The sequence below is a fragment of the Apium graveolens genome, chromosome 6 (assembly GCF_009905375.1).
Source record: "Apium graveolens cultivar Ventura chromosome 6, ASM990537v1, whole genome shotgun sequence".
Classification (NCBI taxonomy): domain Eukaryota; kingdom Viridiplantae; phylum Streptophyta; class Magnoliopsida; order Apiales; family Apiaceae; genus Apium; species Apium graveolens.
Window position 1 is genome coordinate 60,992,144 of NC_133652.1, and position 26,915 is coordinate 61,019,058.

Below are 26,915 nucleotides of genomic sequence, written 5' to 3' on the forward strand. Positions count from 1 at the left end.
GCCATTAGGGCTATATTGACATGGTTTGTTTCTTCATCTTCATCCGATCCAACTGCAGCCCAATCATTCTCCCGTGTGATGAAATCCCTTTCCTTTTGTTTGAGCAACTCAAAGTATTTCTATTTATAATCAACAGGCTCAAACTTTTTTTTTACTGGAATCAGACTTTCTACATTCACTGGAAAAATGACCCACCAAGCCACATTTGAAACATTTGAATTTTGACTTATCAACCATGTTTCTGTTTGGCTTAGCTGCTCCAAAATTCTTCTTGAATTTGAGCTTGGCAAATCTTCTAGATAAGAATGCTATATTTTCATCAATATCATCCATGTCATCTTGGATCAATTGATCTTCATTATCAGCAACCAGGCCTTTACCCTTGCTTTCACAGACCTTTGATGTAGACTCAACAACTTCTAACTTCATCTCTTTCTCCTTCTCTTACTCAGCAACCAGAGCTATGGACCCTCCTTTCTTTCTTCCTTTCTCCATCCTCTCATCTTGCTCTATTTCAAGCTCATAGGTTCTTAGGATGCCATACAGTCTCTCCAAGGTGAACTCCTTGTAATCCTGTGAATTTCTCAATGAGATTGTCATCCGTCGAGACTATGCTTATCATCCGTCGGGAGCTTTGTTGATCATCCGTCGGGAGTCTTGTAGATCATCCATCGGGAGTCTATTTTCCACTTGACTCTATTTCACTTATACAGAATTATAAGACATCTCATATTTACAATTAATCAACCTATTTTGCATATTAAACTAGTAGTCAACATGACTTACAGAACCCTAAGCAATCTACTTGACTAATAAATGTTGTTTGCAGAAATGTGCTACAGTTCTTATTTGTTACATAAGCTACTCACTCGATGGATGTCAATTTGTCATTCGTCGGCACTATAAAGTTCATCCGTCGGGACTATATTTGATCATCCGTCGAGTGCTACAAATTTCACTAAGTTAAATCTACTAAGGTATTTTGTTTAACTTATCATCAAGTTCACAACATATTCCTAACACATCTCCATATTCGATTATTAAAAATCTGATACAGATATTAAGAAAATCTATGCACTTTCACTTCTTATTTCTTTTGGATTCCAAATTTGTGGCATCTTTAAGTGCTTCTTGAGCATTAGTGTCCATGCCGAGCTTGAAGAGAGTAACTGCCTGCAGATATAATGCAGTTGACCACTCTAGAGACACTACCTGGGATTGCATAGCATCTCCAAGAGATTGTTGTAGCTTGTCAATCATTAGATAAGATAAACAACGCCTAGCAAAAACTGTAGGCGATACCATTGTCCCTCCATCAATGAACTGCATTGGCAAATTTAACTTAGCTTACTGATTAAACCATGCAGTAGCTTACAACAAAGATTTCACTTTTAAAGTGTTGGAGTGATGGATACCCCAGGATTTTAGCAAAGACAACTGGTAGAGTCTTTGCTTCGACATTAATACTCAGAAGAAAAATATGTGTTTTCCATGATTATCATGTCTATCAAATTCCTTATGTTGACTGTACAACATAATAGAAGTATAATCCTATAAATTAGATTATGTGAACAGTAAAAAATGGAGGCACCTGCGTGTAGCATTCAATTCCATTTGTGAAATCCTTTGCGCGGAAAGCAGAATCTCTTTGCTTCTTTGAATTCAATATCTCCTGCATTAAATCTGTGCACACTTGAAAAGATAGCTGCAAGCCAGATTATTGTTACTTAGATTAGCTTAATATCACCAATAAAATGTTATATGCATGAAGTTCATTGATTGCCCTTCATAATAAGTTCTTTTAATGTTACACTTTCTTTAGTAACCAGTACTTCAAAATAGCATTGAACAAATATTTTCAGTTTATCCGGAAACATACCTTATTGGCAATTCCTGCATCGTCCTTGTAACCAATCTTATCCAATAGCTCGTGTATAGCTGTCAAATCTATTCTCAAGCAAGCTTCACCCATTGGTGTCAATAACAATGGTTATGATGACCGTGCATCAATATTTGAAATACGCATTAATTTATGCGACGATACCTAATTAATTTGTTGAGAATAATTTTATATATAACAACAATAAGATACATGAAAGAATACAAAACAATTTCTGACACTAGACACAATAACTTTGGTTAAACAACTTGAAGACAACAAAATAAATGTTATAATTTTCTTCCAGAATTCATACTATAGTTCCTGTAAACGGGAAAGAGTGACTCGTAGAATACTTCCAGTCATTGACATCCTTTATTTTTGTCTTCTCAACAAGAAGAAAGATTACGCATCATCAATAAAGTTAAACTCGCAGCTTCAAATATAAGTAGTCCTATGAACTACTCTGGTCTTTGCTAGAGCTATTAGAGAGGGAGAGTAATACCTCTGTTTCCTTTTGAAGGGACATAAGAGCTGTAACAATAGACTTTGTATTTGACCTCTCACGAGCTTCATACCGCAGACAGCGCGTAGCTAATCGCATTATCTCAGTTCCATTATTATTTATGAAATGACCCTCCAGACAAAAATCCATGAGCATCAAGAAGTTCTTCCCACAAATGAGATCTAATGCCTTTAAAAATGTGAGTGTTAGTTTAAAATGATTCAGATTACACATATGTGTTCCAAATAAGTTGTGCAACTGTTTGCAAACAATAACTGGCATTGTAGATATTACATTTACAAAGATAAAATGTAAATCTATACATAATGTTACTGTAAGTTCTTAATCACAAGGATGAAAGAAATATTTGGGGTATTAATAATTAAGTGAAAAGTACTACATGCATCAAATTCTGGAGGTATTTGCCACCAGCATGAGCTTCTGATATCGCACAAAAGCTCAGTTCTTTGCAACCCATATATCTAATCGATGATAAAAATATTTAAGATTTGAGTGCTTACATGGCTAGGAGGAATATGTTTGCCACTTAGAAGATCTAACATCAATGTGCTAAAGCTGTATATCACACTTTCCTGTGTCACCCTTTCTAGCGCATAGACGGAAAAAATGTCAACATAAATTTATATTTTGTTAATTATAAGCCATCATTAATTGTACTGTTAATTTTATTAGAAAATTCTATAGATATGTGTCAGGTAATGAATCACACACAGGGGGGGGGGGTGAATGTCTTTTTCTGATTTTAGGCTTTTCTTGAAAGTTAATGGTTGAACAAAGTAAATTAAATCTTGTATAGAAAATGTTTATGCAGAATCTAAACTTGCAGAAAATAAAGAACACATATCTTCAAAACTCACTTAATTTTTATATTAAAAATTAAGACTATTTTGCTATAAAATTTCTAAGCTCTTTGATGTTAAAGAGCTCAGCTTCTTTTTGAGAGTGATACAATAGATTTGATCTAAATTGTTACTTCTAACTAGAGGACCAGTGTTAACTTTATAACTCAGTTAACTGCTGGTTTACACAATGGATAATAAACATGCTATTAGCTTTTCTAAACTGTCACTTGTCATTTCTATTTATAGAAAAGCAAATCTTCCATTTCTGGATTAGCATATCTTTAGCATCCCGTGTTCACTTTAATCTTCCCCTGTTAGTTAATCTTTGCCATTGATCTTGCACACTCTTCAAGCTACTTTTTGTAGACTTGTCAGTCCAGCTGTTGGATTGTTTGTTGATTGTTTATCTTGGATATTGAAGTGATCTGCAATTCTGTACTTTGAGACTGTACCTCGAGATCTCCAATTTGAATTAATAAAACACTTGACATCTTGATAAGTACATAGGCTTATCGAGATCTCTAGCACTCCATATTAAGTTTAGCTTGTAGAGGTCTTCAGCTTGTCAAGATCTCTAGTCTTCACATCTTCACTTTGACTTATCGATAACTCAGAGTCCTCTACTGAATGTAGACTTGTCGATAACTCTGAGTTTTCTAGTGAAGGAATGACTTGTCGATATCTCCAATCTTCATTACTTTAATTTTTCTTGTTAATATCTTCCTGAGTTCTCTAGTAGCTTTCCTGACTTCTCCACTCTGAATTCATTCATTTCTTCTATCCCGGTGGATATTGCTCATCCGTCGAGTAGTGATTGTAACCCGACGGATGTGCGTAACAACAGTCATTCGTCTACTAGCCAAACTACTATTCCGATGGATGTTCCTCATCCGTCGGTACTCTCTGAAACTTGAATGACTTCTCGATAAGCCATTCTGGAGTTCTCTAGTGATGTCTCTATAACATTAAATCTGTGACTTGTAGAGATCTTGACTTAGGGTATTTTTCTCCAAACATATTTATTCAACTCCAAGCTTCTTCAAAATTCTATCTGAGGCATGATCTTCTTGATCTTCTACCAGATAGAATCTTTAGGCTTGATACTTTTTTAGGAAAAAGACTCCAGTCTGCTCCTTTGCAGTTTTACAGACTTTAAGTGTTACAAGTATAAAATACAAATTTAGACAACAATACAACTTACTTAGGGTTGACAAATTGTCTTAGTCTTGTTAAAGTACAGGCATGTCTTTTACAACAATATGTAATCTGAAAGATTATCACATTGAATGTTAGGTTTTGTCCTGAAGAATAGGTACCTTTTTTTACATGTATAAAACTTGAAATACGAATAAACAAACTCGTTACTATGTTGCGCAGTTCTGGAAATATCTGATCAGCTACTTACCAGTTCTCAAGTATTCCGGGGAGTGAAAGCCAAGTTTGTGCTGTAACTCTTGCCATCTCCGCTGTTCTTCATTAGACCAAAGCAGGAGAGCTTTGGATTTCCATCATATATGTTGAAATTCAGGTTATCATAGTGCTGACGCCAAATTGGAGGAATAAATTTCAACAAATGTAAAACCAGTACCTGATCAAACAATATTCTGTAAGCATTCAAGTCATGGTATAGAGCCCGCCCCATTCTGCTGCAACATTCTAAAGCTTGAGCTAGATACAAATCCACTCTTAATCTCATAGACCATTTCATAGGCTGACTTTCCCCTAAAAAAACTTCAGAAAAATCATTATTATGATCCACCACCACTTCCCAAATCACATTAATTTGTAGAATTGCATAAGCCAGGTAAAATTGACATGTCTAAGTTTTTTACCATGAACCTTCAAAGTATATCTTCAAAAAGTGAAAGTGTATAGATTTTATTAATATATGTATCAGGTTTTTAATAATCCATATGGTACAAAATGCTTGTAATACGAATGCTTGTAACATGCATAATTAAACAAGCATACAACACAACTAAATTTAAACACTGATGAGCATCCCAATATACACAATCACATACATTCCATGAAGAAGCAGAATTATTCGTATATATACACATGTTTACACATATACATTAAACGATTAAAATTTTAATAGATGAGTTTGCACATATATATATTAAACGTTTCGTTCAATATATACACATATTTACACGATTAAACATTTGTTACAATTATACTTCAAAAAAAAAGTTCCTAAAAATTAAACAAGAACAGGGAGGAATAAAGAGAGAGGCAGAAGCAATATATACACTTTGTTTCATAATTAAATAGAGCAACCCCAACTTATATATATACATGCATCTATTAAAGTAACAAAACATACACATGCATGTACAATTTTAGTGAAATCTTATCTAATCAAGCAAAACCAACTTCAAGATTAACAAAGCTCCAGAGACCGACCTGTAAACAAACTCGATTAAAATTAAAACATAAAATTTGAAAATAAATTTTGAAAGAAACATACTTTTCTCACACTAATCGAGTAGTCCAGACTTCTTACAAGGCTCTTCAGCACCAATCGAGCTCGATTTATTAATTAATTGAGTTTAATTCATATAAATAGTTTTGTACAAAATAAGGGTTTTAGGATAGGGAGAGTGAGTGAGTGAGAAGTGAGACAGTGAGAGATGAGAGAGAAGAGATAATAGATAAGAGAGGCGAGAGACGAGAGAGAAAAGAGAAGAGAGAATGAGAGAGAGAGAGAGAAGAATGAGAGATAGGGGGAACGGTTTTGGTTAAGGGGAAAAATGAGAATAAATTGTTTGGTTAAGGGGGGGGGAGTTTTTGGTTTATTAACGGGGGAAAGAAAGAAGCGGGCCTTTTTTATTTTTTTAAAAAAATGATTATAAACATCGATTGGTTAAGATACTGATGTCTTACAACAACTTTAACATCGGTTTTGAAGCGACCGATGTTAAAACTACTTTTAGCATCAGTGACTTTTCTAACCAGTGTTAAAGGGGTGATGTCATATGCACTATTTCTAGTGGTGTATGAACATTGAATTGTTATCCATTATGAAGTACTGTAAGCTTTGTAACTTTACTAAGCCTTTTGGAAATTTTCCCTTTAGTCCGTTGTTGCTCAAAGCCATAAAATCTAGTAAATTGAGCTTTTCAATGTTGTTTGGTAGGCTCCCTGTGAGTAAATTTGAGCTCAAGTATAGCTTTTGAAGCATACCCATTTGACCACAGGTTTCGGGGATCAATTTCGTGAGCAAGTTGTAGCTCAAATCAAGAACTACATGATTTTAAGATTGCCCAACTGCTTTGGTATTATACCAGACAGAAAATTATAGCTCAAATGAAGGTGTTATTTGAACAAATCTAGTTGATCAAGCTCACAAAAACTAATTAATTATTTAAGAGTGGCTGTAATAAAATTTAAGAATATTTTTAGTTACTATTTAAATTGCATCATTATTTTGTTCATGCTGACCTTTGTATTCTTAGGATGTAAACTAAAATGAGTAGTTTCATAAGTATCCGTTGCAAGTTTTTTGAGAGCATGTTAAGAATAATTGTTTTATCAAATTATCGGTTTCGAGATTTTTGACATTTTCATGATAGTAAAGCTATGTTGGAAACTATGACTACGACATGGGTTGGTCGTATACCATCGGGAATATATACTTAGGTACTGATAGAATATGACATTTTAAGATAACTGGGTTTAGTCGTGTGATGCAACTTTGTAATTGATTCTTCGGTAGCTTCAGTAAATTAGGTGAATCTGGCAGTTCGGCTCAGCTTTGATATTATTCTAATATTGTGTTGCTAGATGCTTCAATTTTTAAATTAGTACATACAATGAATTTTTTCATGATTGCATAAAATATGTAGTATAATTGGGTTTATATCAATTTAGGGACTAAATAATGCAGGACTCGTCATATAATTTTATTAATATAAGGACTAAAGAATGATTTCATGATATTTGACTCTGGACATATGTCTAAATCTAAATCTACATCTAATTTCTTGTCCACAACTTGGATTTGAGAAACTCCTTATATGTAAACCTAAAAGTTTTTCTTGATGAGACTATGTTTGGAACTCTATCAACTGTACTAGTTATCTAAACAATAACAGATACCCACGTTAAATAAAAATCCTACGAGTGTTATAAATGACCAAGTGTGAATATATATGTGTTATTATTTGAGGATTGTTATTAACTATAAAGAAATCTTAGATGGCATCTTCACGATGGAATCAAAGTTAGGATCATATACTATCCTTCCTTATAATTATAGAAGTTTTCCTTTATATGGTTCAACGGTTCAAGCCGGCGTTTCAATTTTATTTTTTTCTCTGAATTTTGTATATGTTTTTCATTTTGTAGGGAGTTTGCAACTTTAACTTAACCTTTGAAACTAATGAGTATGAGTGCACTGATACCAGCAAGTTAGCAACTTCCACTACCACACAAATGGTCTTTATCAACATCCAAAAATAGTGTTGCCGGAAAAAATATTGCCTTATGTGACAAAAATTCGAATAAAAGAATATATGGCAACATTTGTAACGCCCCTAAATCCGGGTCAGAGGATTTGGTCGTCACAATAAAATCTCAATATAAAATAACCTGTTTAATCAATAAACAAATGCCAACAACTACTCAACAATTAAAATCTGTTATCTCGACCCTAAATCATAGTAAGATCTTTTTGGTTACATTTCTAGAAATAAGATATCCAAATTCCACAAATACATTTTTCTTTTCTTTTAAAATATCTTTTTTAACAAATTTCAAACTCAATACTACACCTGCCGGTATAACTTCGAAAAGAAGTATACTAGACCCAAATATACGATAACACAACTATAATATATATATATATACAAACAACTTTACATAATAGAACTTACTCTAGTTCCACAAACCTTGGACTAGTCATCATTGTAATAGCCACCTTCTTTACTTTCCCGAATTACGCGGCTAAATAGCATCAGTTATTCCTCACTGGAAGGTTACAATTAAAACATGAAAGTATGAGCGAAATAAATGCTCAGCAAGTTCAGTATGACATATATATGGTCTTTTGATATAAAAAACGACATCTGCAATAGAGTAGAACATTTAAAATCATTGTTGTTGAACTAAAAAATTTAGTTAAGGAACATAATAAAATCCTTCTTGATATTTTCAAGCGATAGTGCTTCAGCAATACTTTGAATCCTATTAAGGACCAGAAATTGTTACAGAATTAGTGTAAACCACGATATAAAACAGTGATTATGAACTAAACCATAAACTTTACTCAAAACCCCACTCTTGATATTAATATTCAGTTTGATGTCAACATCAAATTAGATATCAATAATAATGTTAGATGTTCACAACATATCAGTACTGAAGTATTAAAATCAACATCAATCATATATATATCAATACCAATTTTCGATATTAACCGCATTAAATATCAACATCAATCAGAAATTGAATTAAAACTGCCTCTCACATTTTATCTAAAACAGAAACACTTGATAATCAATTATTATTTGATTATCAAAACCAATATATCAATTTAGAAATTAATAGCAATTTAGATTGAAACCAATTATACACTATGATGTTCTTGATGACCAGTCCCTAAACAGCACCAGTATCCCTCATCCATACCGTAACATCGGTATCCTCCAGCCATACCTTAAATATAGGATATCCTAAAAGGTATATATTCGCCTTGCAAGATATTACACTTTCATATAATAACTCGCGTTGGACCGGTGTCTCGGCCACTTACGTTGTAACCAGTAACCATCCAATATTAAAATAAATATATGAAAGGAGCCGAATCAGTCGACATCCTTAATAATTTTATTCCCCCATTTCGAACGGTCAGGAATAATCTCAAAATGAAATCATTTTTCTCAAAGTCTAAAACATTTATATATCCAGCATTTGGATATGTAAAAAAACATTTTACTATTCTAAACACAGAATAGCAAAAGAGTACTTGCATTATAAGCAATTAAGTCACCGATACATAAAACATTCATCTATCCAGAATTGAGAATAGAAAAACAATACTTTCATAATCGGCATCAATCATTTAGATATGTAAAATATTTACTATTCTGGAATTAGAATAGTGTATGAAAACTTGCATTTGGTTTTTAGGAGTTAAGCACACTCGCAATAACACGACTATTTAGTCATTCTGACTCAAGAAATCTCCGTCTTTTACTTTGATAAATCTCTGATCTGCTGCTCTTCATCAATTCCTTCTGGTCCTGATCGTCTCAAATGATTGACATCTTAAGTCGTGATTCTGGTGTCAAAATGACTGGCTCTCTACGGGATTTAATACAATATCAAGAATCAAATCATTTGATGGTTGGATTGTTTGGAATCAGCAAATCTTTGAAATGGAGGATTTGAATGATTTTATCGGATAAGGAAAGTTTTTGATTTATCTGTCTAATTTTTGTTTTTTTTCTAACTTACAGATAATCACTGAAATTATTTATACTCGAAGAATAATCCCCAATAAATTACAATAATGATACATTTATTTTGTACTCTAAATAAGAAGCCCAAAAATAATAATTTACGGGAAAATATTACCAAACAATTATTTTTAAATAAATACAATATTTATATCAAAATTCCCCGAAAATTACGAATATTCCAAAAATGCGAAAACACAGAATATTCGAAGGATATTTTAATTTTAAACAAAACTACGATTCTTTTATGGGCTTTGACGTCATGGTCGGTCCCGACCTGATAATTTTTAAGAAACCGAAATATTTTTTAAATTAATAGAAACTTCGAAAACACATATAAAATATGCAAATGCATGCAGATCGATACAAAACAGGTACTACGTAATAAACGCACTTTGATACGTGTCCAAATTGCGTATAATTTCATACAAATGCATTTTTAACTGTTTCCGGGATGACTTCAATTGGGTTGTCCTTCAGTCCGGCTTCCCTTGCAGTCGTGATAGATTTTTTTGCCCAAACAATTCTTGTCCTTGGAAAGATTATAAGCTTGCCCCTTGGATACCTCCAACGTCTTCTAAACCCGGCCCAGCTCTTCCTCCGCCTGGGTTGCCCTGACCTCCACATGCGTCATAACTTTCATTTTAGCATGCATATCCTGGACTTTATCGGCCACAACAGCCGCCCAAGGAACAATATAAAAATATTTTGAGGCTAAAATTAATACAAGTAACTATAACATGAAGCTGTAACACGATGACACTAGACCAAGGAATAAATATACCTGTGAAAGACGAGCCATGAGTTCGGTGTAAGCATCCGATGGATCTACGGTTGTATAGACCGCCTGGTCTTTGAGAGCATCAGACCTCGATAAAGGTCTGGACCGACCTCTCTAGCGACAACAAGAGTTCCTCAATAATGGAATTCGAGGAGAGCACTCCCCATTTTGGGGCATACATCTCGATAGTATCCCCATCTTAAGCGCGAAGCCTTTTACGGGGATCAACCTCCAGAGCCGAAGGATCAGGCCTGGTCTCGCCAGTAAGCTCAAAAGAGGGGGTAGGCGAGTGAGCAGGAGAAGACACTGGGGCCTGCACATCAGCGCTATCAATTCGGGGAACCCCTCCAATAGCCATATGCTGAGCCAATTTCTCTTAGCCTTCCGCCTTTTTCTCTCCAAGACTTCCTGGCGGGTAGACAACGCGACAACAAAAACACAGAAGAAATATTATGGGGCCGAAGCAATAAATCAAAAGAAAAGTAGTTGTGTTTTTATTTGTAACAAACAAGTAAGAAGATGTTACCACTACCCGATAGGGCAAAGGGCCAGCCAGGATCCCGACTACTGGCCAAAGATAGTTTTGGGAGTTTGAGGTTAACCAGTTTGTGGTAATCCTCAAACTTTTTGGCCCCAAGTGTAGGTATCGGTATTAGGGAGGGGTTGACATCACACCAGACACCAAACTCAGCAAGGTAGATGCCAGATATGTAGTACGGTGTGTGTGACTCTTTTTATTACCGGAGTTGGTAGCACACCAATCTCCCCGACCGGCTCTTCGGCTGATGGTAAAGAAGTCATCACAGGGAAGTCATAGTGAAACCAGAACAACCTGGTTGAAAGCTTAACCTTTGCCTCTTGACATCTAAAATTAAAATTGTTTATGTGGATGAACCCATTAGGGTCTATCTGAGCGAGTGCGATCCTCATCCCGCGAAAAAGCTTATTAATAAGTTTTAACAGAGGACATGACAGCCACATCTAAAAGCAGCTTCAGAAATTCCCATTGCACAGTCGCCGAAGACGGTGGGGACGGGGTATGATAGATCATATCCGACCCTTTCAGCATGTACATGTGGTAAGTTGTCCTAGGGATGTGGTATTTGGAATGGAATGTCTCTAAGTCCTTTTTTAGCTGGGTCGGGTTATTTGCGACCGGAAAGGTAGCTATGTCACTAAAATGGGCTTGATTGAAGGGAACCTGAGCCTATTGGAAGGGCCAACATCCTGGTTGACCGATCCATATTCCTGCATCTGAAAATGAGAAAATATTAGTCGTATACTTGGATTAAACCAATAAAAAGAAAAAAAAGGGCCAAGTACAACAGGCCGAATCGGTCCGAAGAGAGGAAGGGACGGAGATTAGTTCACGAGGGTTAGAGGATCGGCTCCCCAAGTGTGTTCTAGGGCTTGAACAATCCGAAGACTATTCAAGACCCACAACACATCTGAATGCCATCTTCAAATCCTCACAAGCTCCCGGGAACAAAAAAACAAGAAACAACTGCAAGGGACATTTCACCCAGAAAACACGCAATAAGCCTCAAACCAAAAATAGAGAAGAACTTACTAACATGGAGGAAAGTAGACGCTCTGTAGGGTTGTTGAGAAGATTGAGATTGAACGTTGCATGTTGCTTGATTTTTGCAAGAGAATGGCCCGGGAAGAAAGTGCTTGGTGTTTGCGAAAATGAGTGAAAAAAAGACTGGAAAATGATGTATGTATATATAAGATTGGAAGGGACGCGACCTTTCTGCTCCTTGGTCCAAGAGACGTTGGGTTTAAAACCAACGACCGATTGGAATTCAACGATGAAATTGTCGTTACAATCTTGAGGCATGACAGCTGTAACCATTAAGTGGCTACGCTTCCCAAACGTCACTCGATGCATCGACACTCTTCGTTTTGAAGATTACAGTTTCTGTGGGCTGAAAAGGTTGGACCTCATCCGAAAACTATCTTTCAGCCAAAACCCAGGGACATGTTAAAGGCCCATTTCCCTTAGACCCATAGAATGTATTTGGGCCGATATCAGAGGAGCGGGCCGAAGGGAAGTCAATCCAATTATAAAGATATCAAGCTGGCCCAAGACGGGCGAAGACGTGGTCTTTGGGCCACAATGTCCACATCCCCTTTTAAGCGGAACCGTCCGAAAATCCCGGAGGCAGAACGTTTACTTGGTTCAGATTATATACACAGACGGTTAATTTATCACACACACAATACACCGAAACTATCTTATATTCCGAATTACTCACAAAAAACAAGTTAATTTATTTTTATACCAGAGGTGAATCGGGGGAATCATCCCTCACATTCTTCTATTTGCAGGTCGAAGTTATTTCATCTGGACGAGGACGAAGACTGGGCTGGCACGAAACTAATTCTAACACTAAATATTTATTGCCTTCACAATTCACAAGCATGTTATGGTATAAATAATCTATCTTGGTTATCTGTTTTGTCAATAACATAATAACATGACATATATTTGGATTGGCAGCAGATATTCGAACATACCCAATATTGTAGATGTATAAAAAAAGAAATAGACGAGGAAATGGATTGAAAAGAGAAATGCTACGTCCACAAAAAGCAATACAGAAATTTGTACAAAATGACCTGGCGGGATACGTGTAGTGAGTATTTAAGAACTTGTCGGCCACTCCCTGTTATCATCTTACTTGTTAAACTTTTTTTTTCATTTTCTTTTCAATGTACTTTTATCTACTTTTATTTGTACTATATTCTAACATAAATTATTATTTTTTGATATATTAAGATTCATTAAATTAATGTACATTTAAAATTTTTATATTGTCAAATTTTACATATATACATGTACTCAAATAAGATAATTTATAAAAATAAAGAGTCTCAAATAATTAACAAGTAAAAAATTAATAATTTGAAACTTAATTTTATTAATGATAATTTTTGTACACAACATACAAGTAAAATCATGATCTATTATTGATTATTTATATATTTTATTCGAAACAAATATGATTATATCATTTAAAGAAAGAGTATACAATAATTACCTAAATAGCAACAGTTCAATTCAACATGTCTACTTTAAGAAATTTTTTAACAAGATAGCATTTCTAATAATCAAAATAATAAATTTCTTACATTCACATGTCAAAGTAAAAATATCAAATCTTCAAAATTTAACAAAACATTTATTAATCCTGTTACAGACATTTAACCCTTCCATTCATCTTGGTGATAAAATGATTGAAAAAGACTCAAATTTGTTCCTTGTATTTGTGTTGGACTTCTAAAATTAATATCACTGTTCCAATTTGAAGAAACACCCAGACACATTAAAAATTACTACATTAATATAACTATACATATCAATAAAATTTTAAAATTAACAAGTTAAAATCAAGTTGTTATATTACACATGTGTATCAAATAAGGTAGAAGTGCTGAAATAATAATCACTTGACAACTGAATTTGACTAAAGTTATTCTCCATGTTTTTATTTGAGACTTTTTATTTTTACAAATTATTTTATTTGAGTACATGTATGTCTGTAAAATTGTACAATATAAAATTTGAAATGTATATTAATTTAATGAATCTCAATATATTAAAAAATAATAATTTATGTTAGAATATAGTACAAATAAAAGTTAATAAAAATACATTGAAAATAAAATAAAAGAAAAAATAATAATAAGTTAAAATAAAATGATAACAGTGAAGTGGACGACAAGTTGTTAAATACCCATTGCATGTCATCCCGTTAGGTCATTTTGTATAAATTTCTATATTGTTTTCTTCGGCTGAAGAAGCTCTCACCATCACTAATTAGTTGGTCCCAGAAAATGAAAAATAAATAATGTGGTATACGAAGCTTACACTCTGTCTAGACTCAAGTTTCACTCAACAACCGAATTAATTATAATTGTTCATTTAGACTTTGTGTACGTAGGTACAGGTATGGTATCAGTGCTCAATGGGAATATGGGATGTATAAAATGAAGAGATTCCCACCTCCACTTGAGCCTATAAATTAATAAAATAGGCTCTAACAACTAACGTATGTTGTAGAGTTTATGCTGTATGCATGTCAGCATGTGTGATTGTATATGTAATAAGATAATTAAGGAAATAACCCACTTGAGAGTTTAGGGAAATGGAAAGCAATTCAGATGATATGGAGAAGATGATGAAGGAGCCTTTCTTAGACTCCAACCAGAACTCATCAAAGGGTGGCCTTAGAACCTTGCCATTCATCATAGGTACAAATTCCAAAACATGAACCTTTTCAATTTCACACACACATAATATGTAACATGTTTTTGTTTGTTTTGGATCAAATGAGGCTCAAGAACCTGTCAGAATAAAAATCTTGAACAAATTTCGCAGCCAGTACATTGAAATATCGCACTACTTACCTTGGTGGTTTCCCAAATGATCATATGCATATTTATGTGTATTAGATTTTTTGATTAAAAATGTGTAAGTGCAGCAAATGAATCAGTTGAGAGACTAGCAAGTCATGGGCTGACAGGCAACATAATATTGTATCTGAGGAATGAGTACAAAATGGAGATGGTCACCGCAAATAATATTATCAATTTATGGGTTGCGGCCACTAATTTCTTGCCTGTGGTTGGAGCTTTTCTTTCTGATTCTTTTGTGGGTCGGTATCCCATGATCGGACTCGGATCCATCTTCAGCTTGTTGGTATGTATCCACTTACCTATTCGTTATCATATTGTATCCTGCTTGTTCTGAAAAAAGATATATATGTTGGGAGTTTGAGTTTCCTATATAATAAAAACAAAACAAAGAAATGTATTGGATATTTGGATTGGTCATCTGCTTATAGGTATCCTTAAATCTTTTAAATTAACTTCCCATATCCACGGTGATGCTGATTACTGGACTTGGCTCCGGATTAACATCATAACACTTAGCAAGTTTCAATTTAAAGAAGACATAATTATATACTAGTTAAGTCATTATACCAGTCATGATCTGCTCGCTTTAAAGAAGACATAATTATAAACTAGATGTTTGTATCGAATCAGCCTTCTATCAGCAGAGGCTGATTAACTGTTGTAATATGATTTAACTTGATTGTTCTTTGAGTTGTCTTCATAAGGTTGGTAAATGTTTCAGATTTTTGTTTCAGGAGCGGTTCATTAAATTATAAGGTCACACAAATATTAGACTTGATAACAAATGTGTGATTATTTAAATTAGTTTTTAGAAGATACTTATCCAAAAATAGTAATTAGTAAGGAGGCAATTAATTTTGCTAGCAAGAGAACATTAGCTGGAAATATTTTGCGTTGGTATCTAGCCTGGGAAAAACTATGATTAAATGGCTTGTAGATTTATTGATGTTGCTCTCACTGATGTCCGATAATTGCTCACGAGAGGCTTCTGTATTGTGTTCTTTTTCTGCTGATTTACAATTGTAACTGATTGAAACCTGTGTAGACATTAGTGATTGTTACCAACACCTAACTTGAAACACTGGTTATGCTTATACCAGGTAGTCTGATAAATTCTGATGCCAATAACCCAAAACTTAATGGCCGCTCATCAAATAATTCAGTAGCCGCTCCTAAGAATCTAGATAATTTGTACTCCAATCCCAATAGTGTTGTTTGCGACTAAAATATGTCTACAAGGAAAAAAAACTCGTTGAGACTGGCTGGTTTGTGCTGCAATATAAATTTTGTTTAGCATTTGGTAGATGATCTGTAGATGCTCTACACTAATTTTGCAACTGAAGGTTAAGTTATATAAATATATGTGTATCAGGGGCTTATAATGTTGTGGTCAACAACAATGATTCCACATGCAAGGCCTTCTACCTGTATCGAGTCTATTAGCAGCTGCAGCTCCTCTACAGCTATCCAAGTTTCTTACTTGTGTTGTTCTTTTGTTATTATGTCTATTGGTTCTGGAGGAATCAGAGCATCTTCCGTAGCCTTTGGCGCAGATCAACTGAAACCGAGTAACAGCTTGAAAAACTCAGTTCCTCTTGAGAGCTACTTTGGATGGTTTTATGCATGTACCAGCATTTCAGTTGTAATTGCCATGACTTGTATTGTATATATACAAGATCACTTGGGTTGGCAAACCGGTTTTGGGGTTCCTCTAACTCTCACGGTTGTATCAGTTTTTTCATTCTTCTGGGCTTCTCCTTTATACGTCAAGGTAAAATCTAAAGCAAACTACCTGACCGGCTTTGTTCAAGTAGTTGCTGCAACCTATAGAAACCGAAACATCTCTTTATCATCAGAACGCACAACCTTGTTGTACCATCACAAGAAGGGATCTGCACTTCTTGTCCCAAGTGATAAACTAAGGTAACATTCTTAATCTTTTATTGCTACTTTGGCAAATATATTATAATTTGAAATTCGTGGTGTGCTTAGGACTACTTTTTTTTTGCTCATTTGCCCAGTTCGGTTCAATGAAATTGTCATTAATTTATGCATTTGTCACACCCATAAAAGTTGTTGCATGTGTAGTATAACAAATTGTACAGATGTAGTGAAGTGGCATTACAACAGCGTGTTTATTGATGAACAAATGTATTTTGCTTTATTAGAAATGCAATAATATATTTGAAATAAAAATTTGGTTAGTTTCTGTCCATGAATTCATATAATAAATGGTAAATATATGTTCACTTGTTTTGTGTGGTAAGATAAATACTCAAACCCACATTTCTCCGCTAAAACTCGAACCATCAACCTCTAGTTACTAAAAGAAGAGGGCTATCCTGAGTTTGCACAGTCTTTCCATGTATATCTTAATTCCTTTGGATATAAATTTCATCTCTTGTCTATCTTGCTCTAGGTTTTTAAATAAGGCTTGCATAATCAGATTTCCTCGGCAGTACTCGAATGCTGATGAAATTCAATCAGACCCGTGGAAAGTTTGTACAGTAGACCAAGTGGAGGAATTAAAAGCATTAATAAAAGTGATCCCGTTGTGGTCTACAGGAGCTATACTCGCTGTAAATGTGAATCAACCCTCATTTCCAGTAATCCAAGCAAGGTCCATGGATCGACACTTGAATTCATGGTTTGAAATCCCAGCAGGATCTTTTAGCATGTTTATGGCACTAAGTTTTGTACTATGGATTGTTATTTATGACAGAATAATTCTTCCCCTAGCATCATGGATTTTGAAAAAGCCTGTCAGTTTAAGCCCAAAACAACGAATGGGAATGGGAATATTCGTGTCAATATTCCCCCCAGTAACAATGGCAATCATAGAATATTTTCGGAGAGAGATGGTTATAAATGAAGGATTATCAGCTGACCCAAATGCTGTAGTGAAAATGTCAGCAATGTGGGTATTACTGCCCAACTGCTTGAATGGCATTGCAGAGGCTTTTAATATAGTTGCGCAAAATGAATTTTTCTTTTCGGAGTTTCCTAAGAGCATGTCCTGCGTAGCATTGACACTGCGAGGACTTGGTATGTCAGCTGGAGGCTTGTTAGCAACTTTCATAATTTCCTCTGTTGATAAATTTTCAACAAGTTGTGGTAATATGAGTTGGGTGCCCAGCAATATCAACGAAGGTCATTACGATTACTATTACTGGGTGCTCGCTGGTATAAGCACAGTTAACTTTATGTATTTTCTTCTGTGTAGTTGGGCTTATGGTCCGGAAGCTAAAGAAGGTGAGGTTAATTTCACCGAAGTTGTTGATTAATTGATATAGTGAACTCGCTTATCGCCACTTGATTAAATTATTGCTGACAGTGGAAGATGAAATTTGTGTACAACAATGTTTCAAATTGGTTATATAAAATAAACCTGAGTTTGATAAATTAAAAAGCAGGGCATCACAAAGGCTTTATGAGAACAATCTTGTTTATGGTGAGTATGCAATGGCAGCACAACACGAAACAATCGGTTTGAATGTAAAAGAGTTCAAAATTTCTGAAGTAGAATCATGTTTGGTCATTATATCCCTGACCAGGGACTAGAAAATGACAATAGAAAGCTCCTAGGAAAATTGTCATGTGGCTGTTATAAGGTCAATTTTTCTTATTGACAAAAAACTCGTTGGAAATGCCCTGCAAAAACTTGTTGCCCCTGTTAGGATCCGCCTCTGCTTGTCGCATGTTGGAAACAAGTGACAGAGTACCTTTCATACTCATTCTGGGACTGCAAATCTAGAAGCAACTGCATACAAAAGTCAAAACCCATGCACACAATTTAGATTAAATACTAGCTTGTTGTCTAATTTATTGGCAGATTGTTAGAAGCCGTCGATTGTTGTTGATATCCTTGGTTTGTTGTGGAAGAGAACAATTTATCAGTTGTTGGGTTGTTTTTTGCATTTGTACAAAAGGTTGCATTCTTACAGAAGAGAAAATTTGAACAAAGAAAATAAATTTTGTTATCTAGAAAACCTGTATTTGTTTTTCCCAAACTAAAAAGCCTCGAGATAAGACAGTGGAGTGGGTAAATCTTTAATATTCATGCAGTCTGAAAAGGTATCCTAGTGGATTAGATATAAAATAAATAATTTGACAATCGTCTTCTTTGACTTGTATATTCATCACGTTTTGATGATCTAGAGTAACGTCTAACAACTCAAGTAAAGACACCATTATTTTATAATTTCTGACAATGTTTTGGTGATTACTAGGCACTGTACAGAAAATTCAGCTACTTATAATCTCCATCTCCTTGAAAATAAAAATTAAACTTTTTCAAGATTATTAATTTGGATTCTTGAGCTAGAGATATGGAGAGAGGGGAAGCCATGGATGGAGAACTGGAAGAGCAAAAGGGTCTACTTCAATCTTCAACTTCTTACAAGAAGAAGAAGGGTGGTCTTAAAACCATGCCTTTTATCATTGGTAAGTAGACAAACAACTAAGTTTACACTTGACTTGTCTGTTTGTATGTGTGTGTATTGATTTTTGGGATTTGGGTTTGCAGTGAATGAGTCATTTGAGAGATTGGCAAGCACGGGGCTGATGCCAAACATGATATTTTACTTGATGAATGATTATCACATGGCTGCTGCTACTGGTTCTATTTTACTTCAATCTTTCTCAGCTATTTGTAATGCTTTAGCCCTTTTTGGAGCTTTTGTGGCAGATTCTTATCTTGGTCGATTTCGGGTTATTGCTATTGGATCTATATCTAGCTTGCTTGTGAGTATTGTTTGATCCCCCCCCCCCCCCCCACCTCCCCAATTTATGTTTCTCTTGCTTAATTTAGCAACTATAATTAATTGTTATATAACACCAAGTCAGGTTCAATGTTCTTAAGTTTGTACCTATGCTTAGGATCTCTGGTTCTGAAAACAAGAATTCGATATGAAGTTATGAACTATTCCATTTGATTTTAGCTAGGATGCTTGTTCTTCCAATTCAAATGTTGTGGATCTAGTCAAACAACTTAACTGCCCAAGCCTTAAGCCTAAAAGGTGTTTAATACAACACTTGTATATTTCATTCATTTTGGTGCCCCCATTTATCTGTTTATCTTGTAGGGAAGAATAAGAAATTAAATGTATTAAGTAAATGTAGATGGTAGGTCACACTTTAGTTTGAGTTACACAGAAATATATGTTTGAATTTAGCCTAGGGCCTGAAGCTTGGTTGATTCAGAACTCTGAATTCACTCTGGACTCGTGATATGAAGTTACCTGGTTGGAAAATCCAAAATCTGACCAATGTTACAGTAGAAAGTTGAATTATCAGTGTGGTAGATCTTTAATCTTTTTTTAAAAAAATACAAAACAAATTCTTGTTTCTTTTTAAGGCAAAGAAAAAGTAGCCAAATGATTCCCAAAATACTTTATTGGTGAGGCCCCATCATTTAAGAACTAGGTAAAACAGTCGACAACTTGACATGGTCACTGAGCTCTTTGATTATGTGGAGTGTTGGAAAATTTGTCATACAACTCTAGGAGAACTGTTTTTTTGTGTGAAACACTAAACTCGTTCTGGACTAAATTTAGAACTCTAAATGTAGTGTTTGAAGACTTTTTGTTCTATCCAAATAGAGCCAGCACTTGTTTGAGTTTCAAATCATGTTACTTTGTAGGGTATGATAGTTCTCTGGTTGACTGCTATGTTTCCGCAAGTCAAACCAACACCCTGTGAGCAGTACAGCAGCAACTGTGAACCTGCAACGGCAATGCAGCTTGCTATATTGTTCAGTTCATTTGGACTGATTGCTATTGGAGCTGGATGTGTTAGACCTTGCTCAATGGCTTTTGGAGCAGATCAGCTTGACGACAAAGCAAATCCCAACAATGAAAGGACTATTGCCAGCTTCTTCAACTGGTACTATGCATCAACAGGGATTGCGACAGTCCTTGCTTTAGTAGGCATTGTGTATATCCAAGAACAATTAGGCTGGCAAGTGGGATTTGCCGTTCCTGCCATTCTCATGGTCTTTTCTGTTCTAATGTTTGTACTGGGTTCTTCTCTTTATGTCAGAATCAAAAGTGGCAATAGCTTGTTTACTGGCTTCTTTCAAATATTGATGGCTTCTTTCAAAAATAGAAGAATTACTCTATCTCCTACTAATGAAGATATCTGCTACCATCAAAACCCTGATAAGACGTTTCCTGGACCAAGTGAGAACTTGAGGTACTTATACTTTTTTTTTCCTGTGATTGGAATTGTGTATAGCCATATCGACACAGAGACACTGATAAATTTATGATAATTCATTTCAAATACCTGAGATACAAAATTGAAACATAAAAACAAATCTAACTATAGTGAGCTGACATTTAGTACTCGGAAATCCTATTGGGAATATTGGGCCTGTGCGCTTGAGGGTGATGTTGGGTAACTACCTAAGATTATAAGGTTTTCTAGTATAAAATTTCCAAGCGCATATTTGTTGATACAAATTTGAACATATATTACAACTTTACAAGTACACGGCCTTAATATTGTACTAGTAAAAGTTATAATGTCATGTTGTTAGTAGTTACCTGTGGTGGTGATCAATCATCATCAGACCCATAAACTGAGACAAATTTAGCATTAAAAGATGGGATTTTAGCACTTTAGACAATTTTCTGATACAGTAAATTCAACGTTTGAGATTGCTAATACCACATTTTTATCAACTGCTCTCTAGGTTTCTGAATAAAGCTTGTGTTATTAGAGATCCTAGTAGAGATTTGAAGCCTGATGGCTCAGCCTCAGATCCATGGAGCCTCTGCACCGTGGAACAAGTAGAATCATTTAAAGTACTTCTCCGGATTGTCCCAATGTGGTTATCGGGCATCATGCTCTTAGTAAGTATAGACCAAAACTTTTCCACCCTTCAAGCAAAAAGCATGAATCGACGTATACTTTTTAATATCGAGTTCCCAGCTGGATCCTTCAGTGTTGTATTGGTTGTGACTATTACAATATGGGTTGCATTCTATGATCGTGTAGTGGTTCCTTTCTTAGCAAAGTATGCAGGAATGCCTAGAGGGATTAGTCCTAAGATCCGTATGGGGATCGGACTAGTACTGTCATTCATAGCCTTGGGACAGGCAGGCATAGTAGAAAATGTACGACGTGGGAGAGCAATCGAGGAAGGGTTGGATGTCAATCCTGGTGGTGTCTTAGACATGTCTGCAATGTGGTTATTTCCACAGTTTATCCTGCTCGGTTTGGCAGAGGCCTTTAATGCTATTGGACAGATTGAGTTCTTCTATAGCCAGCTGCCGAAAAGCATGTCTAGTATCGCTGTTGCTCTTTACACTTTTGGAATGGCTCTGGCTAGCTTATTGAGTGCCTTCCTCATAAAAATTGTCGATAGCGTCACTTCAAGAGGAGGTAACGTAAGCTGGCTTGCGACTAACATTAACCAGGGACATTATGATTACTTCTACTGGCTGATTGCTACTTTGAATTTCCTCAACTTATTCTATTACCTATATTGCTGTTGGAGTTTTGGCTCCTTCGAAAGTAGGAAAAATACCGAAGGCGTCGAGGAAGAAGAAGAGTCGTATCACCGTAGGCACTGAGGTTTTTCCAAATATGTAATGTAGCATTCCATTAAAACTGCAAAATTTATAAGTCTTGTACAAGTAATTCTGCAATTTAAATTGGCTTTATTACCCCGTCCAACCAATTTAATTTAATACAGGTTTAGTAAACCACGGATAACCTTGAGAAATCAACACAGTGCCACGTAATATCGTAACAAGTTTGTTTCCCAGCAGCAGTAAGTTGGGATATGATTATAATATTTTAAATTTTCCAATCTCATATTTGTTTTGTAAAAAAATAGTGAAGGGTTATTTAAGAATTATAATTTTTTAAATTATCCTATCATCTCATGTTTGTTTTCTTGGGTCATGTTTGTTTCATGGGATTATAATTCCCAGATAACTAATTCGATCAAAATTAGTCCTATGGATTACGTAATCATATCCTAAGTTTGTTCGGAAGGATTAAGTGTAGGATTGGAATATAATCCTTTTAAATTTTATCTTATGTTTGTTTTGTGGGATAATACTTGGGATTGAAATATAGTCCTTTAAATTTTTCAATCATATATTTATTTCATATGGGATAATAATGAGGGGACTTGTAGGAGAGGATAAAACAATACCTCCTCCCACCAAGTATTAGATGTGATTATAGTTCTATCCTCTTCTCCAACAAAACAAACATGAGATAGGATAATTTAAAAGATTATAATTCTTGGATAACTCTTCCCTATTTTTTTACAAAACAAATATGTGATTGGAAAATTTAAAGGATTATAATCATATCCCCTGCTTAATACTATTAAACAAACATGGTCTTGGAGTAGAGAATAAGACTATAATACCCTCTAAGGTCATATTTGTTTAATGATATTAAGTAGGGGATAAGATTATAATCCTTTAAATATTCTAATCTGATGTTTATTTTGTAAAAAATTAGTGAAGAGTTATCCAATGATTATAATTTTTTAAACTATCATATCCATGTTTATTTTGTTGGAGTAGAGGATAACACTATAATCCCCTCTAATATTTGGTGAGAGAAGACATTGTTTTATCCCCTCCTCCAAGTCATTTCGTAAAGGATTATAATCCTCCCAATGTTATCCAATGTGAAACAATCATAGGATTGGAAAATTTAAAGGACTATATTCCAATCCCAAGTATTATCCCTCAAAACAAACATAGGATAAAAATTTATAGAATTTGTAAGGTCCCGTATAAAGGCTATTTTAAGCTAGAAGGGGAGTTGAATAGCTTAATTACCAATTTAAAAATTGTTGTGGCATTTTAAAAATATTTTATCCCTTTTTTTAAAACTTTACCGAGTGGTTATGCAGTTTATATGTGCGGAAGATAAAGTGCAAGGAAAGAAAATACCACACGGTGATTTTACCCTGGTTCGCGATGGCACAACCTCTAATAGATTCGCGTAGGCGGAGAAGCCTTTACACCATTTACAAGTATTTGTCTTGGTGCGTAACACAAGGGTCACCATCTCAAAATAAATGTAATACCTACGATATATTCTGCGAACTTAATCGTCTCTTAGAAAATAACTCCCCGAAATTGAAGGGTTTCGAGCACATAAACGCAACCGAAACAGTAATTAAAAACGTAAAAAAAATAGAATTTTCGAAACCCACCGCAGGATCCATGTGAAAAACATATATTTAATTCGTAGATCAGATTGTTTACCTTAAGAAGTTTTACCAATTGGTTGACTAATGGAGATCCAAAGCTTGTTCAATCACCACGCATCCCGCTCTCGCGATCTACGCTCTATCGGTATCCACACGAATGCTTGAACTCAAGGATTGGATGTGTACTAGCACAAACTCGTTTCTTCTCGCTCTCTCTATCTTCTCCCTTGGTGGCTAGGGTTTTTCGTAAAAAACTTGCTTGCAAAATCAGCCACACAAGAGATATTATATAGAGAGTATAAAAACAAATTATAACTCTTAACTAATTAGGAGTTATTATTAATTCGAAATTTTTATTTGTATTATAATTAAGTCCACTTAATTATTTAACAAATAAATTTCATAATTAATATTAGTAAATTCGAATATCAATATTTATCTAATTAATTAAGTCATACTTAATTAATATTATAAATAATTCGAATTACTTTAATATAATTTAAATCCAATTTAAATTAAATAATCCTTCAAGCATTCTTAGTGTGTGACCCTATAGGTTATTATTATGCTGACAACAAATTTTAAATCTAATTTAAAATCGTAAACAATGAGCGGCATCTAGTAATACATCATTGCTACCCAAGTAATAATAATTGAATCAGTGATCGATTAAACCTTTTGTGAATAATGTACAATGTAATATAATCCCTTTAACCAAATATTATAGATTAAACTAGAGGCATGTAATGTGTCATCCTCATCATAGTTTAATCCAAGTTTCCTTGATCAATGAGTATACTATCATATCAAATCAATATTTGAGCGTGGCCACACATTTCATAGTCTAGCTCACACCAGGGGCCAATAATATCACTCATAAAATAGGAGGGTTAAATCCCATCTAGATCATTCATATTTCTCATACGATTCATAATATACCCAATGTCCACTTTTATCATTATCCGATCAAGGATAACTTTTAATGGAATCAATGTACATTAATTCTCGTATAGAAATATAATGACTTCAGGTCTAAGGACCATTACATCATTATCACTGTGAGAATTACTTATGACACAACAGACATGTAGAATCTCACATTGGGTCTGTCCAACACCATGTACATATACATCTGCCTGTGTTTTTGACTTTAGTATCACTATACCTATGATCAATGAGATGTGATCATCAGTCAACAAACACACCAGTCTTAATGCATTATTATTGTCCCTTAGTAATAATACTCGAATGGGGACCTTTAGGAATATTGATACTATTCTCATAATCTCATTTCTAAGTCACGTACTTAGAGATATAGAATTGCATATCATATTCCAAGGATATTTATTAATCTAACATTTATATCGCAGTATATTAAGAATTAATAAATTATAAAGAGAATAATCGATAGAACATAAACAATAATAATCCTAATGTCTTAAACTAAAACATCATAGTGTTGTCTCTAGGGCACAAACACTAATAGCTATTTCTTCAAAGTTGTTGTAGAACCTTTGTGTGGACTTGGCTTCCTTAGCTTTTGTCGATCTTGGATCTTAGTGATCCGGTCTTGGGTCTTTCCTCTTCTTCACGGTGCGAAGACTACTAACTCCCCGTTAGTACGTCTATGACTTAGGTCTTAGAACGAGAATCACCTCATGTCACTTCACCTCACTACAAAACTAACAAGACAATCCACGAAATAAACCAAGTATAGAAAAGATGGTTTGAACTAGTATGTTACTGTAGTAGCCCACAAATAGTATAATATTCAAATAAGAATATTAAAACTAAATAAGAATACTTGACTTAAGATAATAAATGGTAGTCTGAGTATTTTTATAATTACTCCTTTATAGGTTTAACGAAATTGTGGAGTAATATGAGAAGTCTTTTATATAAAGCACGTATAGCTTATGACTTCTTTAGTATTCTTCTTCTTCTTTCGATTACGTATTTATAAATCGATGAATACTTTAGTTACAATCTCAGAATTGTAACTTATCCTTTACGCTCGTAGGCTTAAGGATTTTAGTATACTTATGTTTTGACACTTATGTGGTCAAAGTATACTTTTAACTTCAAGCACTTGTATAAGTTTTATGATTCTTATCCAAGATCCAAATAATAGAAGTGCAAGTAATTGGTGTAACACCCCCAAATCCGGGGTCGGGGATCCGGGTTGTCACGAGTTCCATTTCCCTTAATAACACCCAATCTTAATAATTACTCAACTACTCTGTACTGTGACCCCACAATAAACACACACACCATACGTTATAGTCTCAGAGATGAACATCCAAAAATAACCACAAGTCATTTTATTCCACAATTATCTGCCAATACACCTTAAAAGGTTTTCTGAATAAATTTACATTTCTTTGCCATTATTACAATTCATAATTATACATAAATCTGGTACATTAGAAGTTGAAAGCCTAGCCTATTGGTAGTTCCTACCTCAGCTACGGCGGCATCAATGCTTCTAGAAAACTGCGGAACGTCTCCTAATCGCTTGCGAATCGGGAGCTTGGTCCTGTTCATCCTTTCTATCTGTTATTGTGTGATGAAAGAAGAAAGCAAGGGTGAGCAGCAAGCCCACCAAAATAATATGTATAATGATTAATAGTATATGAGCCTTCTCTTAGTACTCATGAAAGTCTTGGTCAAAAGAAATGAACCAAGTTGATATCTTAATGCGATGAAGTCGCAAAATATTCAGTATATATATATACATATATACTTTTCAAAATCTTAGAAGTCCTCTTCCATGCATAATATACACAAAGTCCCAGTGTATAACTGTATAAAAAA

General features: G+C 34.6%; 2 protein-coding genes and 1 pseudogene across 2 annotated transcripts; 2 read left to right on the plus strand and 1 right to left on the minus strand.

Moving 5' to 3' along the window:
- Positions 1–1,080: 1,080 nt before the first annotated feature.
- On the minus strand, positions 1,081–10,850 carry LOC141665161 (serine/threonine-protein kinase BSK6-like; annotated as a pseudogene).
- Positions 10,851–14,428: 3,578 nt separating this feature from the next.
- LOC141666503 (protein NRT1/ PTR FAMILY 1.1-like) lies at positions 14,429–18,890 on the plus strand. The gene is made up of 4 exons (XM_074472548.1): positions 14,429–14,749; positions 14,980–15,197; positions 16,287–16,837; positions 17,334–18,890. The coding sequence occupies exons 1-4, from the start codon at positions 14,644–14,646 to the stop codon at positions 18,196–18,198; spliced, it is 1,740 nt and encodes a 579-aa protein (XP_074328649.1). The 5' UTR covers positions 14,429–14,643; the 3' UTR covers positions 18,199–18,890.
- Positions 18,891–19,093: 203 nt separating this feature from the next.
- LOC141666502 (protein NRT1/ PTR FAMILY 1.2-like) lies at positions 19,094–22,647 on the plus strand. Its single transcript, XM_074472547.1, has 4 exons — positions 19,094–19,357; positions 19,440–19,657; positions 20,556–21,106; positions 21,609–22,647. Exons 1-4 carry the CDS (start codon positions 19,243–19,245, stop codon positions 22,489–22,491), a joined length of 1,767 nt encoding a protein of 588 aa, XP_074328648.1. The 5' UTR covers positions 19,094–19,242; the 3' UTR covers positions 22,492–22,647.
- Positions 22,648–26,915: the final 4,268 nt, after the last annotated feature.

Coding starts and splice junctions, on each gene's coding strand:
- LOC141666503 (XM_074472548.1), top strand. CDS start 14,644: ATGGAAAGCAATTCAGATGATATGGAGAAGATGATGAAGGAGCCTTTC. Junction 14,750..14,979: donor AACCTTGCCATTCATCATAG/GTACAAATTCCA, acceptor GTGTAAGTGCAG/CAAATGAATCAGTTGAGAGA. Junction 16,838..17,333: donor GTCCCAAGTGATAAACTAAG/GTAACATTCTTA, acceptor ATCTTGCTCTAG/GTTTTTAAATAAGGCTTGCA.
- LOC141666502 (XM_074472547.1), top strand. CDS start 19,243: ATGGAGAGAGGGGAAGCCATGGATGGAGAACTGGAAGAGCAAAAGGGT. Junction 19,358..19,439: donor AACCATGCCTTTTATCATTG/GTAAGTAGACAA, acceptor TTGGGTTTGCAG/TGAATGAGTCATTTGAGAGA. Junction 21,107..21,608: donor GGACCAAGTGAGAACTTGAG/GTACTTATACTT, acceptor ACTGCTCTCTAG/GTTTCTGAATAAAGCTTGTG.